Raw genomic sequence first — 22,500 nt, forward strand, 5'->3', positions numbered from 1 at the left:
TTATTTAGACTCGGGGGGCCACATTTAGAGAAAAAAATGTGTCTGGGGGGCCACTATATCGAAGTTTTAGGAACACTAATACAAAACCTCACAATAATGTCTGATTGAAAGCTAAAAACATTATAACAGACCGCCTTAAAAACAGAAAGGTACATTTTTTTACTGAATGAGACACCCAGAATGTACAAGAAAATAAAGAATAAATCAATCAATGTTTTACTTATATAGCGCTAAATCATCAGTGTCTCAAAGGGCTGTACAAGCCACAACATCTTCAGCTCAGATCCCACATCAGGGCAAGGAAAAACTCAACCCACTGGGACAATGCGAAACCTTGGAGGGGACTGCAGATGTGGGGACTTCCCACCCAAGGGCGACCGGTGCAATGGACGTCGAGTGGATCTAGCATAATAGTGTGAGAGTCCAGTCCATAGTGGATCTAACATAATAGTGTGAGAGTCCAGTCCATAGTGGATCTAACATAATAGTGAGAGTCCAGTCCATAGTGGATCTAACATAATGGTGAGAGTCCAGTCCATAGTGGATCTAACATAATGGTGAGAGTCCAGTCCATAGTGGATCTAACATAATAGTGTGAGAGTCCAGTCCACAGTGGATCTAACATAATAGTGTGAGAGTCCAGTCCATAGTGGATCTAACATAATGGTGAGAGTCCAGTCCATAGTGGATCTAACATAATAGTGAGAGTCCAATCCATAGTGGATCTAACATAATAGTGAGAGTCCAGTCCATAGTGGATCTAACATAATAGTGTGAGAGTCCAGTCCATAGTGGATCTAACAAAATATTGTGAGATTCCAATCCATAGTGGATCTAACATAATAGTGAGAGTCCAGTCCATAGTGGATCTAACATAATAGTGTGAGAGTCCAGTCCATAGTGGATCTAACATAATAGTGTGAAGAGTCCAGTCCATAGTGGATCTAACATAATAGTGAGAGTCCAGTCCATAGTGGATCTAACATAATAGTGAGAGTCCAGTCCATAGTGGATCTAACATAATAGTGAGAGTCCAGTCCATAGTGGATCTAACATAATAGTGAGAGTCCAGTCCATAGTGGATCTAACATAATAGTGAGAGTCCAGTCCATAGTGGATCTAACATAATAGTGAGAGTCCAGTCCTTAGTGGATCTAACATAATAGTGAGAGTCCAGTCCATAGTGGATCTAACATAATAGTGAGAGTCCAGTCCATAGTGGATCTAACATAATAGTGAGAGTCCAGTCCATAGTGGATCTAACATAATATTGTGAAAGTCCAATCCATAGTGGATCTAACATAATAGTGTGAGTCCAGTCCATAGTGGATCTAACATAATAGTGAGAGTCCAGTCCATAGTGGATCTAACATAATAGTGAGAGTCCAGTCCATAGTGGATCTAGCATAATATTGTGAAAGTCCAGTCCATAGTGGATCTAACATAATAGTGTGAGAGTCCAATCCATAGTGGATCTAACATAATAGTGAGAGTCCAGTCCATAGTGGATCTAACATAATAGTGAGAGTCCAGTCCATAGTGGATCTAACATAATAGTGAGAGTCCAGTCCATAGTGGATCTAACATAATAGTGTGAGAGTCCAGTCCATAGTGGATCTAACATAATAGTGAGAGTCCAGTCCATAGTGGATCTAACATAATAGTGAGAGTCCAGTCCATAGTGGATCTAACATAATAGTGAGAGTCCAGTCCATAGTGGATCTAACATAATAGTGAGAGTCCAGTCCTTAGTGGATCTAACATAATAGTGAGAGTCCAGTCCATAGTGGATCTAACATAATAGTGAGAGTCCAGTCCATAGTGGATCTAACATAATAGTGAGAGTCCAGTCCATAGTGGATCTAACATAATAGTGTGAGAGTCCAGTCCATAGTGAATCTAACAAAATATTGTGAAAGTCCAATCCATAGTGGATCTAACATAATAGTGTGAGTCCAGTCCATAGTGGATCTAACATAATAGTGAGAGTCCAGTCCATAGTGGATCTAACATAATAGTGAGAGTCCAGTCCATATGTGTGGGAATGTGGGATTTACAATATTAACTATGAAGGATAAAACACTGAATATTGACAGCATATGAATGACACACATCCTCTCTGAAAAGGATTTGCAAATCATTTTCCACTTATATTCAATTGAATGGACTGCAAAGACAAGATACTTAAAGCTCAAACCAGAAAACTTTATTTTTTGCAAATTTAATCTCATTTAGAATTTGATGCCTGCAACAAGTTTAAAAAAAGCTGGCATTAGTGGCAAAAAAGACTGAGAAAGTTGAGGAATGCTCATCAAACGCTTATTTGGAACAACAGTCTAATTGGGAACAGGCGGGTGCTATGATTGTGTATAAAAGCCTCTTACATGAAATGCTCAGTCATTCAAAAACATGGACGAGGCGAGGGTCACCACTTTGTCAACAAATGCCTGAGCAAAATGTTTAAGAACAACTTCTCTCCACCAGCTATTGCAAGGAATTTAGGGATTTCACCATCTACACTCCGTGATATCATCAAAAGGTTCAGAGAATCTGGAAAAATCAATGCACGTAAGAGCCCGTGACCTTTGATCCCTCAGGCGGTATAGCATCAAAAAGCGACATCAGTGTGTAAAGGATATACCCACATGGGCTCAGGAACACTTCAGAAACCCACTGTCAGCAACTAAAGTTGGTCACTACATCCGTAAGTGCAAGTTAAAACTCTACTATGCAAAGCCAAAACCATTTATCAACAACACCCAGAAACACGGCCGGCTTTGCTGGGCCCGAGCTCATCTAAGATAGACTGATGCAAAGATGGAAACGTGTTCTGTGGTCTGACGAGTCCACATTTCAGGTTGTTTTTGGAAACTGTGGATGTGGTGTCCCCCGGACCAAATAGGATAAGAACCATCCGGACTGTTCTAGGCGCAAAGTGTAAAAGGCAGCATGTGTGATGGTATGGGGGTGCATTAGTGCCCAAGGCATGGGTAACTTACACATCTGTGAAGGCACCATTAATGCTGAAAGGTACATACAGGTTTTGGAGCAACATATGTTGTTATCATGGACGCCCCTGATTACTAACCCTAATCCCCTAGAGGACTAGGGGGGGGGGACTGTAGTCAGTTGGAGGCGTGTCTTAATGAAATCAAACAATGGATGTCCGCTAACTTTTTGCAACTTAACGCCAAAAAAACGGAAATGCGGATTATCGGTCCTGCTAGACACCGACCTCTATTTAATAATAGAACTTTAACATTTGAAAACCAAATAATAAAACAAGGTCACTCGGTAAAGAATCTGGGTATTATCTTCGACCCAACTCTCTCCTTTGAGTCACACATTAAAAGCGTTACTAAAACGGCCTTCTTTCATCTCCGTAATATCGCTAAAATTCGCTCCAGCCTATCTTGCCGATTGTATTGTACCATATGTCCCGGCAAGAAATCTGCGTTCAAAAGACTCCGGCTTATTAGTGATTCCTAGAGCCCAAAAAAAGTCTGCGGGCTATAGAGCGTTTTCCGTTCGGGCTCCAGTACTCTGGAATGCCCTCCCGGTAACAGTTCGAGATGCTACCTCAGTAGACGCATTTAAGTCTCACCTTAAAACTCATCTGTATACTCTAGCCTTTAAATAGACCTCCTTTTTAGACCAGTTGATCTGCCGCTTCTTTTCTTTCTCCTATGTCCTTGTGGAGGAGGTCCGGTCCGATGACCATGGATGAAGTACTGGCTGTCCAGAGTCGAGACCCAGGATGGACCACTCGTCGGGACCCAGGATGGACCGCTCGCCTGTATCGGTTGGGGACATCTCTACGCTGCTGATCCGCTTGAGATGGTTTCCTGTGGACGGGACTCTCGCTGCTGTCTTGGATCCGCTTGAACTGAACTCTCGCGGCTGTGTTGGAGCCACTATGGATTGAACTTTCACAGTATCATGTTAGACCCGCTCGACATCCATTGCTTTCGGTCCCCTAGAGGGGGGGGGTTGCCCACATCTGAGGTCCTCTCCAAGGTTTCTCATAGTCAGCATTGTCACTGGCGTCCCACTGGATGTGAATTCTCCCTGCCCACTGGGTGTGAGTTTTTCTTGCCCTTTTGTGGGTTCTTCCGAGGATGTTGTAGTCGTAATGATTTGTGCAGTCCTTTGAGACATTTGTGATTTGGGGCTATATAAATAAACATTGATTTGATTGATTGAAAGGTACATACAGCGTTTGCCATCCAAGCAACGTTAGCATGGACGCCCCTGCTTATTTCAGCAAGACAATGCCAAGCCACCTGTTACAACAGCGTGGCTTCGTAGTTAGAGTGCATGTACTAGACTGGCCTGCTTGTAGTCCAGACCTGTCTCCCATTGAAAATGTGTGGTGCAATATGAAGGTTAAAATATGAGGCATGAGACTGTTGAACAACTTAAGCTGTACATCAAGTAAAAATGGGAAAGAATTCCACTTCAAAAATGTGTCTCCTCAGTTCCCAAACCTTTACTGAGTGTTGTTAAAAGGAAAGGCCATGTAACACACTGGTAAAAATGCCCCTCTGACTACTTTTTTGCAATGTGTTGCTGCCATGAAATTCCGAGTTAAAGAATTATTTGCAAAAAATGAATGAAGTTTCTCAGCTGGAACATGAAATATCTTGTCTTTGCAGTCTATTCATAAGCGGAAAAGGATTTGCAAATCATTGTATCCTATTTTTATTTACCATTTAGACAAGGTGAGCACTTCACTGGTTATTGTTGTTGTTGTTATACTGACCAGAGTCCCTCTATGACGTCTGCACACAGAAGAGCACTTCCCAGGCCCTGGATGAAGTTCAGCAGAGACAGGATGCCAGCATACACATAGAAACTCCTCTTGGCTGGAAAGAGGAAATCACATAAGAAAAATGCATCTATAGGCCGAAAAACCAAACATTAACTAAAAAGTTCTTGATTAGATTGTCAGGAAGTGGCATCAGATTAATAAAACATCAACATAACCTTAAACGATTAGTTGCTATGGTCATCTAATTAGTTACTATGGTCATCTAATTAGTTGCTATGGTCATCTAATTAGTTACTATGGTCACCTAATTAGTTGCTATGGTCATCTAATTAGTTACTATGGTCATCTAATTAGTTAATATGGTAATTTATTAGTTGCTATGGTCATCTAATTAGTTACTATGGTCACCTAATTAGTTGCTATGGTCATCTAATTAGTTACTATGGTCACCCAATTAGTTGCTATGGTCATCTTATTAGTTAATATGGTCATTTATTAGTTGCTATGGTCATCTTATTAGTTACTATGGTAATCTAATTAGTTGCTATGGTCATCTAATTAGTTACTATGGTCACCTAATTAGTTGCTATGGTCATCTAATTAGTTACTATGGTAATCTAATTAGTTGCTATGGTCATCTAATTAGTTGCTATGGTCATCTAATTAGTTACTATGGTCATCTAATTAGTTGCTATGGTCATCTAATTAGTTAATATGGTCATTTATTAGTTGCTATGGTCATCTAGTTAGTTACTATGGTAATCTAATTAGTTGCTATGGTCATCTAATTAGTTACTATGGTCACCTAATTAGTTGCTATGGTCATCTAATTGGTTACTATGGTAATCTAATAGTTGCTATGGTCATCTAATTAGTTACGATGGTCATCTAATTAGTTAATATGGTCATTCATTAGTTACTATGGTAATCTAATTAGTTACTATGGTCACCTAATTAGTTGCTATGGTCATCTAATTAGTTACTATGGTAATCTAATAAGTTGCTATGGTCATCTAATTAGTTACTATGGTCATCTAATTAGTTAATATGGTCATTCATTAGTTGCTATGGTCATCTAATTAGTTACTATGGTCATCTAATTAGTTACTATGGTCATCTAATTAGTTAATATGGTCATTTATTAGTTGCTATGGTCATCTAATTAGTTACTATGGTAATCTAATTAGTTACTATGGTCACCTAATTAGTTGCTATGGTCATCTAATTAGTTACTATGGTCACCTAATTAGTTGCTATAGTCATCTAATTAGTTACTATGGTCATCTAATTAGTTAATATGGTCATTTATTAGTTGCTATGGTCATCTAATTAGTTACTATGGTAATCTAATTAGTTAATATGGTCATTTATTAGTTGCTATGGTCATCTAATTAGTTACTATGGTCATCTAATTAGTTAATATGGTAATTTATTAGTTGCTATGGTCATATAATTAGTTACTATGGTAATCTATTTAGTTACTATGGTCATCTACGTCACAGCAGCTCAGACGAGGCACCAAGCAGTGTGGGCGGGAAGCGTTTCCACAGACGCGGAAGGAGATTTTCACAACAAAGTTCTAAAGCTTAGTGATATATAGAATATAATATAATAGAAAGTACTTTATTGATCCCTGGGGGAAATTTAGCAAATATCAGATGCATCAGATTTTAGGTGGGTTTATTTTGTACCCTTCGCGTTCATGTTTCACTGTTTGTTGCATTTTTGTTGCGTTTCAATTGATTGTAAAATATGTCGATTGAAAGGGGCTGTGACGTTAATGTGTTGTCAATATTCAGTGTTTTATCCTTCATAGAAAAATTTTAAATTCCATTACGTCTTTTAAGGCGGTCTGTTATAACGTTTGTAGCATTCAATCAGACATTATTGTGAGGTGTTGTAATAGTGTTCCTAAAAATCCCCCAGACACATTTTTTTCTGTAAATTTGGCCTCGAGTCAAAATAGTTGCCGAGGACTGGTGTAACCTATGCCGAGACAAAGATGGCGATGCTGATAGCTGCAAGCAACATCCCGTTCTCATTTGCGGATGTTTTTAACAATTCCGTGAAGGATTTGTTCCCGGATTCAGAGATCGCTCGCCAGTACTCAAATGGCAGAACCAAAGTGGCAGTGCCTCACCTGCCACCAGGTGGCTTAACCATGAGATGTTTCAAAACAAAGTAATAAAATAAATAAACGGGTTGTACTTGTATCGCGGTTTTCTACCTTCAAGGTACTCAAAGCGCTTAGACACATTTACCCATTCACACACTGATGGAAGGAGCTGCCATGCAAGGCGCTAACCAGCACCCATCAGGAGCAAGGGTGAAGTGTCTTGCTCAGGACACAACGGACGTGACGAGGTTGGTAGTAGCTGGGGATTGAACCAGGGACCCTCGGGTTGCGCACGGCCACTCTCCCCCTGCGCCACGCCGTCCCAAAATAAAATAAGTTTTAATATTTCTCTTTTGGTTTATGCTTTCTATGGGATTTTGGTGTGGTTCCTGTATATATTGATAATTTTCATGGTCAAAATCGCGGAAATTCCATGTTTCCTGATCGAAACAAAGTGAAGCAGACACAGGCGGTGCCTCCACGGTTACACACGCCCAATACATGTGCGAGGGGGCGCATGCTTGTTGCCACGTGGAAAAGGCATGTCTTGAGGCAGCAAGTACCTCTGCCTCAAGGTAGGGGGCGATACACTGTCAACTCGCAGTTCAATGCCTCAGCAGTACTCTGACTCGCCACACTGGGAGAAGTGGGGGCGCTCAAGCTAGCAGACACAGGTCTCTCCAGCGGAAGCCAGCATTTTTTTCTTTTCTTTTAAACTGTATTTATAATAAACGTGGCATTTTTATTAGAGTAAGCCAGCGTTTGTGGGTGTTTTTTGTCAGATGCAAAAATATTGTTTAATTTCTTGGAATTAAATTGAATTGAATGAACGTTTCTGCAAATATGGAGGATTATATTCTGTATCCATGATGAAATACTTCTCTAAACTTGACATTAAGACAAAGTAAGTTTTCATGGAAGATAGCTATTGCTGCTCCAGATACAAATACAGAAAGGTAAAATACACTCACAATACGTGATTTATTTTGCTAAAAGCAAATAGGACCTAAAAGTATTTAATAACAACTTTATCAAATAGTTTTTGGAACAACTTATTATATCATAATATCATTATAACATTTTTATGAAAGCGAATAACTCCCTTTTTTCCCCTGTAACTCTAATGTGGAACCTAAATCAACAATGACTAGAGCTGCACATATGAATTTAAGTAAAATGCATGTCAATGATATATATATGTATATATATATATATATATATATATACACTACCGTTCAAAAGTTTGGGGACACCCAAACAATTTTGTGTTTTCCACGAAAAGTCACAGTTATTCACCACCATTCGTTGTGAAATGAATAGAAAATAGAGTCAAGACATTGACATGGTTAGAAATAATGATTTGTATTTGAAATAAGGTTTTTTTTACTTCAAACTTTGCTTTTGTCAAAGAATCCTCCATTTGCAGCTATTACAGCATTGCAGACCTTTGGCATTCTAGCTGTTAATTTGTTGAGGTAATCTGGAGAAATTGCACCCCACGCTTCTAGAAGCAGCTCCCACAAGTTGGATTGGTTGGATGGCCACTTGAGCTGCTCCCACAACAGCTCAATGGGGTTCAGATCTGGTGACTGCTCTGGCCACTCCACTACCAATAGAATACCAGCTGCCTGCTTCTTCTCTAAATAGTTCTTGCACAATTTGGAGGTGTGTTTTGGGTCATTGTCCTGTTGTAGGATGATATTGGCTCCAATCAAGCGCTGTCCACTGGGTATGGCATGGCGTTGCAAAATGGAGTGATAGCCTTCCTTATTCAGAATCCCTTTTACCCTGTACAAATCTCCCACCTTACCAGCACCAAAGCAACCCCAGACCCTCACATTACCTCCACCATGCTTAACAGATGGCGTCAGGCATTCTTCCAGCATCTTTTCAGTTGTTCTGCGTCTCACAAACGTTCTTCTTTGTGATCCAAACACCTCAAACTTGGATTCATCCGTCCACAACACTTTTTTCCAGTCTTCCTCTGTCCAATGTCTGTGTTCTTTTGCCCATCTTAATCTTTTTTTTTAATTGGCCAGTCTCAGATATGGCTTTTTCTTCGCCACTCTGCCCTGAAACCCAGAATCCTGCAGCCGCCTCTTCACTGCAGATGTTGACACTGGGGTTTTGCGGGTACTATTTAATGAAGATACCAGTTGGGGACCTGTGAGGCATCTGTTTCTCAAACTAAAGACTCTAATGTACTTATCTCCGTGCTCAGTTGTGCAACGCGGCCTCCCACTTCTTTTTCTACTCCGGTTAGAGCCTGTTTGTGCTGTCCTCTGAAGGGAGTAGTACACACCGTTGTAGGAAATCTTCAATTTCTTAGCAATTTCTCGCATGGAATAGCCTTCATATCTAAGAACAAGAATAGACTGTTGAATTTCAGATGAAAGTTCTCTTTTTCTGGCCATTTTGAGCGTTTAATTGACCCCACGGATGTGATGCTCCAGAAACTCAATCTGTTCAAAGGAAGTTTTGTAGCTTCTGTAACGAGCTAAACTGTTTTCAGAGGTGTGAACATGATTGCACAAGGGTTTTCTAATCATCAATTAGCCTTCTGAGCCAATGAGCAAACACATTGTACCATTAGAAAACTGGAGTGATAGTTGTTGGAAATGGGCCTCTATACACCTATGTAGATATTGCACCAAAAACCAGACATTTGGAACTAAAATAGTCATTTACCACGTTAGCAATGTATAGAGTGTATTTCTTTAAAGTTAAGACTAGTTTAAAGTTATCGTCATTGAAAAGTACAGTGCTTTTCCTTCAAAAATAAGGACATTTCAATGTGACCCCAAACTTTTGAACGGTAGTGTATATATATAAAGAAATACTTGAATTTCAGGGAATTCTAGCAATAAATATACTCCTATGTTGGTAATATCTATCATGCAGTGAACACAGCTGTCAATATGATGCACATTAAAGTACAATAATGTCTCATTTCTATTCCTAAATGTGTTCAAACTTACATGGCAGAGATATCCTCTCCCTCACTGGAGTTTTAGGCAAGATCACGATCAGAGAGTACACCTGTAAACCACATAGTTACAGCAATAATTGTGCATAGTTACAGCAATAATTGTGTGTGTTCCCCCCCTTTTTTTCCCTTAATGTTACAACTGCTGACGAACCAGGAAGAAAAAGCAGGAGCTGGCCAACCAGAAGTGGCGTCCTCCATGGCCGTAGATGTTGAAGTCCTCGGCAGACAGGTGGCTGTCTGGGTACAGGATCTCTAAGGTGCCCTGGGAGGAAGATTTGTTTGTTTTTAGGTTAATAAAAGTCAGCAATTGCTTATCATGAGATTCCAATGCATGTATTACCATCAATTCACAGTTTTAGGTACATGCCTCGGTTCTAAATTCACATTAGGGATTGTACCATATACCGGGACCGGTATAGTATCGCATGACTAGTGAATCAAAAATGGTACTATACTCTGTATTAAAAGTACCAGTTCGTCATATTTTTTTTTTCTCGTCACGTCATGACATAGCTGGTAATACGAGCAAAGGAGCATGTTCGGCAGCGCACACGCACAGAGTACTACAAGCAGACTGTGTGGACAGAAAAGGGAGAACGGACGCATTTTTGTCTAAAAACTGACGATAAAGGTGAATTTATAACACTGAAACGCCCTCAGGAAGTCAGAGTTTTAACTACTTCTAAATCACTAATCCTCGTTTCCATGGCGACAAATAAAGTGAGTTTCTTACAAGTATTATTATCACTTCCTCGTCGTATGTCTTACCTCCTTACAGGCTTGCAAAACCAAATTTACACTTCCTGTCCCACACTTAAAATGCCTGCCAGGTGGAAAATCAGTACTCTGCTGAGCCAAACTTAAGGCTGTGTGCCGAAAAACTCGAAAACATGTGCCATTACACCCCTGGTATTGTTATATAATTAAATACAGTATTGAAAAGAATTGTCAGAACAATTGTATCTAAGTTATCATCAAACTTTGTGTTTCTATGAGTTCCTGGCGAGCAGACAAAAGCTGTCTTTGATCCTACCAAGCAAAAGGCTTGTAAAACTCCACCTGTGTAGGATGTGGAGCGACATGAGGGTGTCTGTTTCTTTGATGTATAGTAGTCTTGACCCGAGATCTACAAAGCGGAGAGGAGGCAGGGCCTGACCCCCCCTTCAGCCACCTTTTCTTCTGTTTTGTAACCAAAAGAGGCGGCTGTTTACGACCCCCGTGCCTTTAGAAATAGCTGTTGCCATGTAATCAGGGAAGTCCAAATAAAAGAGGAGGCGTATCATTTTTCGTCAAGAGAGTGGGAAGACACTGTACAAGTGTACAGGTCTACACGTTTCTCCTCAATTGAGCCAAATTTAATTTGGTCTCTGTTTGATTTCCTGGCTTCTTTGTCTGTTTAATAGATGTCATCAGTGTTTGAAGCTGACAGGACTCATTTGGCCCCACCCCTGGGTGGATCTCCCGTGAGAAGAAGAGAAGGGAAGGGCGTGGGGGGGGTTAATCATTTTGCAATGCAGTCAGCTGAATATGATGGAAAGTGTCACTCTACATCAGGGGTGCCCACACTTTTTCTGCAGGCGAGCTACTTTTCAATTGACCAACTCGAGGGGATCTACCTCATTTATATATATCATTTATATTTATTTATTTATGAAAGAGACATTTTTGTAAACAAGTTAAATGTGTTTAATGATAATACAAGCATGTGTAACACATATAGATGTCTTTCTTTCACGAAGACAAGAATATAAGTTGGTGTATTACCTGATTCTGATGACTTGCATTGATTGGAATCAGACAGTAATGATGATAACGCCCACATTTTCAAATGGAAGAGAAAAAAAGTTGTCCTTTCTGTACAATACCACATGAAAGTGGTTGGTTTTTGGCATCTAATTCATCCAGCTTCCATACACTTTACAAGAAAAACATTGGCGGCAAATTCCGTAGCTTGCTTGATTGACATTCACGGCACCCGAGGGTCTTGTGAGATGACGCTGGCTGCTGCCAGTTCATTATTATGAAAATATGACAGAGAGGAAGGCGAGAAACACTTTTTATTTCAACAGACTTTCGCGCCGTCCCTTTCGTCAAAACTCTAAAGGCCGACTGCACATTTCCTATCTTCACAATAAAAGCCCTGCTTCATGCTGCCTGCGCTAACAAAATACAGAGTCTCGGAAAGCTGGCGTGCACAAGTGATGTGCACGCCAGCTTTCTGAGGGATCGCTTGTGCACGCCAGTTTTCCCAGACTCTGTATTTAGTTAGCGCAGGCAGCATGAAGCAGGGCTTTTATTGTGAAGATAGGAAATGTGCAGTCGGCCTTTAGAGTTTTGACGGAAGGTACGGCGCGAGAGTCTGTTGAAATAAAAAGAGTTTCTCGCCTTCCTCTCGGTCATATTTTCATAATAATGATCTTGCAGCAGCCAGCGTCATCTCACAAGACCCTCCGGTACCGTGAATGTCATTTAAGTGACGTCTTGGTGAAGATTGATGATCACTCATTTTTAGGTCTATTTTTTTTTAAAGCCTGGCTCGAGATCGACTGGTAGCTCGCGATCAACGTAATGGGCACCCCTGCTCTACATTGTTGGAATTGCCACAAAAAAACATTTTAGAATATTCAACACTACTGCCATCTGGTGGCTAAACTGGATAGCGCAACCTCCCAATTCATCATGTTTGATGTGTCAGGGGACCACATGAATCCTACTCCAACTGTAAAAGATGACACTTCCTGTCTCGTGCAATGACCTGCGTGATGGAGTAGGCCAGGGCCAGCACAGCAGTGATGGCCAAAACACGCTTGATGCTGGATTTACTCTCCAAGTGACCTAATACAGAGGGAGCACAGAAGGGAAAAAACTGCTTTTAAACATTTGGAAAGATGTACATTTGCAATAAACACTCTTAAAGAACATTCCAATACTTTTTACAACTCCTATTTTTTGTGATGTAGTGATTGGAGCACATACTTTTTGGTCACAAAAAAAAATCATGAAATTTGCTTCTTTTATGAATTTATTATGGCTCTGCTGAAAACGTGACTGGGTCAAAAATATACGTACAGCAATGTTAATATTTGCATACATGTCCCTTGGCAAGTTTCACTGCAATAAGGTGCTTTTGGTAGTCATCCACAAGCTTCTGCTTGAATTTTTGACCACAAAATTGGTGCAGTTGAGCTTAATCTGTTGCTTTTCTGACATGGACTTGTTTCTTCAGCATTGTCCACACCTTTAAGTCAGGACTTTGGGAAGGCCATTCTAAAACCTTCATTCTAGCCTGATTTAACCATTTCTTTACCACTTTTGACTTGTTTGGGGTCATTGTCCTGTTGGAACACCCAACTGTGCCCAAGACCCAACCTCCGGGCTGATGATTTAAGCTTGTCCTGAAGAATTTGGAGGTAATCCTCCTTTTTCATTGTCCCATTTACTCTCTGTAAAGCATCAGTTTCCTTGGCAGCAAAACAGGCCCAGAGCATAATACCACCACCACCATGCTTGACAGTAGGCCTGGTGTTCCTGGGATTAAAGGCCTGACCTTTTCTCCTCCAAACATATTGCTGGGTATTGTGGCCAAACAGCTCCATTTTTGTTTCATCTGACCACATGACTTTCTTCAAGAAGGTCTTATCTTTGTCAGATGAAACTAAAATGGAGCTGTTTGGCCACAATACCCAGTAATATGTTCGGAGGAGAAAAGGTCAGGCCTTTAATCCCAGGAACACCACTCCTACTGTCAAGCATGTTGGTGGTTGCATTATGCTCTGGGCCCTTTTTTGCTGCCAATGGAACTGCTGCTTTAAATGGGACTTGTTTGGGGTCATTGTCCTGTTGGAACACCCAACTGCGCCCAAGACCCAACCTCCGGGCTGATGATTTAAGCTTGTCCTAAAGAATTTGGAGGTAATCCTCCTTTTTCATTGTCCCATTTAAAGCAGCAGTTCCATTGGCAGCAAAAAAGGCCCAGAGCATAATACTACCACCACCATGCTTGACAGTAGGAGTGGTGTTCCTGGGATTAAAGGCCTGACCTTTTCTCCTCCAAACATATTGCTGGGTATTGTGGCCAAACAGCTCCATTTTTGTTTCATCTGACAAAGATAAGACCTTCTTGAAGAAAGTCATGTGGTCAGATGAAACAAAAATGGAGCTGTTTGGCCACAATACCCAGCAATATGTTTGGAGGAGAAAAGGTCAGGCCTTTAATCCCAGGAACACCAGATCTACCGTCAAGCATGGTGGTGGTGGTATTATGCTCTGGGCCTGTTTTGCTGCCAAGGGAACTGGTGATTTACAGAGAGTAAATGGGACAATGAAAAAGGAGGATTACCTCCAAATTCTTCAGGACAAGCTAAAATCATCAGCCCGGAGGTTGGGTCTTGGGCGCAGTTGGGTGTTCCAACACCACAATGACCCCAAACACACCTCAAAAGTGGTAAAGGAATGGCTAAATAAGGCTAGAATGAAAGTTTTAGAAGGGCCTTCCCAAAGTCTTGACTTAAAAGTGTGGACAATGCTGAAGAAACAAGTCCATGTCAGAAAACAAACACATTTAGCTTAAATGAACTAATTTAGTCAAGAGGAGTGGTCCAAAATGTAAGCAGAAGCTTGTGGATGGTGACCAAAAGCGTCTTATTGCAGTTAAACTTCCCAAGGGACATGTAAGCAAATATTAACATTGCTGTGTGTATACTTTTGACCCAGCACATTTTCTGTAGAGCCATAATAAATTCATAAAAGAAGTAAACTTCATGCATTTTTTTTGTGAGCAACAAGTATGTGCTCCAATCACTACATCACAAAAAAATAAGAGTTGTAGAATATACTGGAAACTCAAGACAGCCATAACATGATGTTCTTTACAAGTGTACGTAGACTTTTGATCACGACTGTATATGTACCGGGAAAACAAACTACAGGGAAAACTAACCGAAAGCCAGTCCAAGAATGACAACACTGAGTTCAATTGCCAACAGGAAGAAGCGGGTGATTTCCCATAAGACCTAAAGAAAGATAAAACCAAGATTAGGAGAGTCCACTGCGGCGGAACAAACAGAAAAAACATGACATAACCAGCAGTGAGAACAGAGTGTGCAGATATCTCGTAAACTATGTCCGCTCGGCATTTTCTTGTTCACGGTAGGGCTGGGCGATACTGCCTTTTTATAATATCTGGATATTTTTGGGCCATGTGACGATACAGCATATATATGTGGATATTTTGCCTTAGCCTTGAATGAACACTTGATGCATATAATCACAGCAGTATGATGATTCTATGTGTCTACATTCAAACATTCTTCTTCATACTGCATTCATATATGCTACTTTTAAACTTTCATGCAGAGAGGGAAATCACAACTAAAAGTGTATTTATGAAACAGTTATTAAGCAGTGGCACAAACATTCATGTCATTTCCAAAACAGAAAGAGCAAGATTGTCAGAGACATTTTAAAACAAGCTATGAGTGCACTTTTGTGCATGATGTCACTAAGATGACATATCAAAACAACACTCAGTTAAAGTGCACTTTTTGTAGAGAACACCACTACAATAGTTTAAAATAGGGACGGCGTGGCGCAGTGGGAGAATGGCCGTGCGCAACCCGAGGGTCCCTGGTTCAAATCCCACCTAGTACCAACCTCGTCACGTCCGTTGTGTCCTGAGCAAGACACTTCACCCTTGCTCCTGATGGGTGCTGGTTGGCGCCTTGCATGGCAGCTCCCTCCATCAGTGTGTGAATGTGTGTGTGAATGGGTAAATGTGGAAGTAGTGTCAAAGCGCTTTGAGTACCTTGAAGGTAGAAAAGCGCTATACAAGTACAACCCATTTATTTATTTATTTATTTAAAATGAATAAAGTGCACTTTTGTGCATGATGTCACTAAGATCCATCCATCCATCCATTTTCTACCGCCTATTCCCTTTTGGGGTTGCGGGGGGCGCTGGCGCCTATCTCAGCTACAGTCGGGCGGAAGGCGGCGTACACCCTGGACAAGTCGCCACCTCATCGCAGGGCCAACACAGATAGACAGACAACATTCACACTCACATTCACACACTAGGGCCAATTTAGTGTCACTAAGATGACATATCAAAACAACACTCAATTAAAGTGCACCTTTTGTAGAGAACACCACTACAATAGTTTAAAATGAATAAAGTGCACTTTTGTGCATGATGTCACTAAGATGACATATCAAAACAACACTCAGTTAAAGTGCTCTTTGTGTACAGAACACCACTACAATAGTTTGAAACATATGAAGTGCACTTTTGTGCATGATGTCACTAAGATGACATATCAAAACAACACTCAGTTAAAGTGCACTTTTTGTACAGAACACCACTACAATAGTTTAAAACATATGAAGTGCACTTTTGTGCATGATGTCACTAGGATGACATATCAAAACAACACTCAGTTAAAGTGCTCTTTGTGTACAGAACACCACTACAATAGTTTGAAACATATGAAGTGCACTTTTGTGCATGATGTCACTAAGATGACATATCAAAACAACACTCAGTTAAAGTGCACTTTGTGTACAGAACACCACTACAATAGTTTAAAACATATCAAGTGCACTTTTGTGCATGATGTCACTAAGATGACATATCAAAACAACACTCAGTTAAAGTGCACTTTTTGTACAGAACACCACTACAATAGTTTAAAACATATGAAGTGCACTTTTGTGCATGATGTCACTAAGATGACATATCAAAACAACACTCAGTTAAAGTGCACTTTTTGTACAGAACACCACTACAATAGTTTAAAACATATGAAGTGCACTTTTGTGCATGATGTCACTAAGATGACATATCAAAACAACACTCAGTTAAAGTGCACTTTGTGTACAGAACACCACTACAATAGTTTAAAACACTTTTGAAGTGCACTTTTGTGTATGATGTCACTAAGATGACATATCAAAACAACACTCAGTTAAAGTGCACCTTGTGTACAGAACACCACTACAATAGTTTAAAACATATGAAGTGCACTTTTGTGCATGATGTCACTAAGATGACATATCAAAACAACACTCAGTTAAAGTGCACTTTGTGTACAGAACACCACTACAATAGTTTAAAACACTTTTGAAGTGCACTTTCGTGCATGATGTCACTAAGATGACATATCAAAACAACACTCAGTTAAAGTGCACTTTTTGTACAGAACACCACTACAATAGTTTAAAACATATGAAGTGCACTTTTGTGCATGATGTCACTAAGATGACATATCAAAACAACACTCAGTTAAAGTGCACTTTGTGTACAGAACACCACTACAAAAGTTTAAAACGTATGAAGTGCACTTTTGTGCATGATGTCACTAAGATGACATATCAAAACAACACTCAGTTAAAGTGCTCTTTGTGTACAGAACACCACTACAATAGTTTAAAACATATGAAGTGCACTTTTGTGCATGATGTCACTAAGATGACATATCAAAACAGTCAGTTAAAGTGCACTTTTTGTACAGAACACCACTACAATAGTTTGAAACATATGAAGTGCACTTTTGTGCATGATGTCACTAAGATAACATATCAAAACAACACTCAGTTAAAGTGCACTTTTTGTACAGAACACCACTACAATAGTTTAAAACATATGAAGTGCACTTTTGTGCATGATGTCACTAAGATGACATATCAAAACAACACTCAGTTAAAGTGCACTTTGTGTACAGAACACCACTACAATAGTTTAAAACATATCAAGTGCACTTTTGTGCATGATGTCACTAAGATGACATATCAAAACAACACTCAGTTAAAGTGCACTTTTTGTACAGAACACCACTACAATAGTTTAAAACATATGAAGTGCACTTTTGTGCATGATGTCACTAAGATGACATATCAAAACAACACTCAGTTAAAGTGCACTGTTTGTACAGAACGCCACTACAATAGTTTAAAACATATGAAGTGCACTTTTGTGCATGATGTCACTAAGATGACATATCAAAACAACACTCAGTTAAAGTGCTCTTTGTGTACAGAACACCACTACAATAGTTTAAAACATATGAAGTGCACTTTTGTGCATGATGTCACTAAGATGACATATCAAAACAGTCAGTTAAAGTGCACTTTGTGTACAGAACACCACTACAATAGTTTAAAACATATGAAGTGCACTTTTGTGCATGATGTCACTAAGATGACATATCAAAACAACACTCAGTTAAAGTGCACTTTGTGTACAGAACACCACTACAATAGTTTAAAACATATGAAGTGCACTTTTGTGCATGATGTCACTAAGATGACATATCAAAACAACACTCAGTTAAAGTGCTCTTTGTGTACAGAACACCACTACAATAGTTTAAAACATATGAAGTGCACTTTTGTGCATGATGTCACTAAGATGACATATCAAAACAGTCAGTTAAAGTGCACTTTTTGTACAGAACACCACTACAATAGTTTAAAACATATGAAGTGCACTTTTGTGCATGATGTCACTAAGATGACATATCAAAACAACACTCAGTTAAAGTGCTCTTTGTGTACAGAACACCACTACAATAGTTTGAAACATATGAAGTGCACTTTTGTGCATGATGTCACTAAGATGACATATCAAAACAACACTCAGTTAAAGTGCACTTTTTGTACAGAACACCACTACAATAGTTTAAAACATATGAAGTGCACTTTTGTGCATGATGTCACTAAGATGACATATCAAAACAACACTCAGTTAAAGTGCACTTTGTGTACAGAACACCACTACAATAGTTTAAAACATATCAAGTGCACTTTTGTGCATGATGTCACTAAGATGACATATCAAAACAAAACTCAGTTAAAGTGCACTTTTTGTACAGAACACCACTACAATAGTTTAAAACATATGAAGTGCACTTTTGTGCATGATGTCACTAAGATGACATATCAAAACAACACTCAGTTAAAGTGCTCTTTGTGTACAGAACACCACTACAATAGTTTAAAACATATGAAGTGCACTTTTGTGCATGATGTCACTAAGATGACATATCAAAACAACACTCAGTTAAAGTGCACTTTGTGTACAGAACACCACTACAATAGTTTAAAACACTTTTGAAGTGCACTTTTGTGTATGATGTCACTAAGATGACATATCAAAACAACACTCAGTTAAAGTGCACCTTGTGTACAGAACACCACTACAATAGTTTAAAACATATGAAGTGCACTTTTGTGCATGATGTCACTAAGATGACATATCAAAACAACACTCAGTTAAAGTGCACTTTGTGTACAGAACACCACTACAATAGTTTAAAACACTTTTGAAGTGCACTTTCGTGCATGATGTCACTAAGATGACATATCAAAACAACACTCAGTTAAAGTGCACTTTTTGTACAGAACACCACTACAATAGTTTAAAACATATGAAGTGCACTTTTGTGCATGATGTCACTAAGATGACATATCAAAACAACACTCAGTTAAAGTGCACTTTGTGTACAGAACACCACTACAAAAGTTTAAAACGTATGAAGTGCACTTTTGTGCATGATGTCACTAAGATGACATATCAAAACAACACTCAGTTAAAGTGCTCTTTGTGTACAGAACACCACTACAATAGTTTAAAACATATAAATTGCACTTTTGTGCATGATGTCACTAAGATGACATATCAAAACAGTCAGTTAAAGTGCACTTTTTGTACAGAACACCACTACAATAGTTTGAAACATATGAAGTGCACTTTTGTGCATGATGTCACTAAGATGACATATCAAAACAACACTCAGTTAAAGTGCACTTTTTGTACAGAACACCACTACAATAGTTTAAAACATATGAAGTGCACTTTTGTGCATGATGTCACTAAGATGACATATCAAAACAACACTCAGTTAAAGTGCACTTTGTGTACAGAACCCCACTACCATAGTTTAAAACATATCAAGTGCACTTTTGTGCATGATGTCACTAAGATGACATATCAAAACAACACTCAGTTAAAGTGCACTTTTTGTACAGAACACCACTACAATAGTTTAAAACATATGAAGTGCACTTTTGTGCATGATGTCACTAAGATGACATATCAAAACAACACTCAGTTAAAGTGCACTGTTTGTACATAACGCCACTACAATAGTTTAAAACATATGAAGTGCACTTTTGTGCATGATGTCACTAAGATGACATATCAAAACAACACTCAGTTAAAGTGCTCTTTGTGTACAGAACACCACTACAATAGTTTAAAACATATGAAGTGCACTTTTGTGCATGATGTCACTAAGATGACATATCAAAACAGTCAGTTAAAGTGCACTTTGTGTACAGAACACCACTACAATAGTTTAAAACATATGAAGTGCACTTTTGTGCATGATGTCACTAAGATGACATATCAAAACAACACTCAGTTAAAGTGCACTTTGTGTACAGAACACCACTACAATAGTTTAAAACATATGAAGTGCACTTTTGTGCATGATGTCACTAAGATGACATATCAAAACAACACTCAGTTAAAGTGCTCTTTGTGTACAGAACACCACTACAATAGTTTAAAACATATGAAGTGCACTTTTGTGCATGATGTCACTAAGATGACATATCAAAACAGTCAGTTAAAGTGCACTTTTTGTACAGAACACCACTACAATAGTTTAAAACATATGAAGTGCACTTTTGTGCATGATGTCACTAAGATGACATATCAAAACAACACTCAGTTAAAGTGCTCTTTGTGTACAGAACACCACTACAATAGTTTGAAACATATGAAGTGCACTTTTGTGCATGATGTCACTAAGATGACATATCAAAACAACACTCAGTTAAAGTGCACTTTTTGTACAGAACACCACTACAATAGTTTAAAACATATGAAGTGCACTTTTGTGCATGATGTCACTAAGATGACATATCAAAACAACACTCAGTTAAAGTGCACTTTGTGTACAGAACACCACTACAATAGTTTAAAACATATCAAGTGCACTTTTGTGCATGATGTCACTAAGATGACATATCAAAACAAAACTCAGTTAAAGTGCACTTTTTGTACAGAACACCACTACAATAGTTTAAAACATATGAAGTGCACTTTTGTGCATGATGTCACTAAGATGACATATCAAAACAACACTCAGTTAAAGTGCACTGTTTGTACAGAACGCCACTACAATAGTTTAAAACATATGAAGTGCACTTTTGTGCATGATGTCACTAAGATGACATATCAAAACAACACTCAGTTAAAGTGAACTTTGTGTACAGAACACCACTACAACAGTTTAAAACATATGAAGTGCACTTTTGTGCATGATGTCACTAAGATGACATATCAAAACAGTCAGTTAAAGTGCACTTTTTGTACAGAACACCACTACAATAGTTTAAAACATATGAAGTGCACTTTTGTGCATGATGTCACTAAGATGACATATCAAAACAACACTCAGTTAAAGTGCACTTTGTGTACAGAACACCACTACAATAGTTTAAAACATATGAAGTGCACTTTTGTGCATGATGTCACTAAGATGACATATCAAAACAACACTCAGTTAAAGTGCTCTTTGTGTACAGAACACCACTACAATAGTTTAAAACATATGAAGTGCACTTTTGTGCATGATGTCACTAAGATGACATATCAAAACAGTCAGTTAAAGTGCACTTTTTGTACAGAACACCACTACAATAGTTTAAAACATATGAAGTGCACTTTTGTGCATGATGTCACTAAGATGACATATCAAAACAACACTCAGTTAAAGTGCTCTTTGTGTACAGAACACCACTACAATAGTTTGAAACATATGAAGTGCACTTTTGTGCATGATGTCACTAAGATGACATATCAAAACAACACTCAGTTAAAGTGCTCTTTGTGTACAGAACACCACTACAATAGTTTAAAACATATGAAGTGCACTTTTGTGCATGATGTCACTAAGATGACATATCAAAACAACACTCAGTTAAAGTGCACTTTGTGTACAGAACACCACTACAATAGTTTAAAACATATGAAGTGCACTTTTGTGCATGATGTCACTAAGATGACATATCAAAACAACACTCAGTTAAAGTGCACTTTTTGTACAGAACACCACTACAATAGTTTAAAACATATGAAGTGCACTTTTGTGCATGATGTCACTAAGATGACATATCAAAACAACACTCAGTTAAAGTGCTCTTTGTGTACAGAACACCACTACAATAGTTTAAAACATATGAAGTGCACTTTTGTGCATGATGTCACTAAGATGACATATCAAAACAACACTCAGTTAAAGTGAACTTTGTGTACAGAACACCACTACAACAGTTTAAAACATATGAAGTGCACTTTTGTGCATGATGTCACTAAGATGACATATCAAAACAACACTCAGTTAAAGTGCACTTTGTATACAGAACACCACTACAATAGTTTAAAACATATGAAGTGCACTTTTGTGCATGATGTTACACACGTTGTTTCAATAACTGTCAAATAAAAATGAGCTGCATAATAGGAAATCAAATAGTGTATGTCCTTTGCTATGTGGTAGGTTCCTGCGGACGTTATCTCCTTCTGGTGTTGACTATTTTTTTCATACGGTGTTGATGTGGA

The 22,500-nt window shown here is 38.9% G+C and overlaps 1 protein-coding gene across 1 annotated transcript in view; it reads right to left on the minus strand.

The window, feature by feature from the left end:
• The window catches only part of tpra1 (transmembrane protein, adipocyte asscociated 1), a 47,757-nt gene that overhangs the window by 1,326 nt on the left and 23,931 nt on the right, over positions 1 to 22,500 (minus strand). The window contains exons 5-9 of the mRNA XM_061875424.1: positions 14,816 to 14,888; positions 12,632 to 12,711; positions 10,028 to 10,138; positions 9,866 to 9,926; positions 4,763 to 4,865 (exon numbers count right to left, since the gene is read on the minus strand). Of these exons, the coding sequence (XP_061731408.1) occupies positions 4,763 to 4,865; positions 9,866 to 9,926; positions 10,028 to 10,138; positions 12,632 to 12,711; positions 14,816 to 14,888 (428 nt within the window). The remainder of the gene's footprint in view (positions 1 to 4,762; positions 4,866 to 9,865; positions 9,927 to 10,027; positions 10,139 to 12,631; positions 12,712 to 14,815; positions 14,889 to 22,500) is intronic.

This window comes from Nerophis ophidion, linkage group LG16, assembly GCF_033978795.1.
Source record: "Nerophis ophidion isolate RoL-2023_Sa linkage group LG16, RoL_Noph_v1.0, whole genome shotgun sequence".
Lineage (NCBI taxonomy): Eukaryota > Metazoa > Chordata > Actinopteri > Syngnathiformes > Syngnathidae > Nerophis > Nerophis ophidion.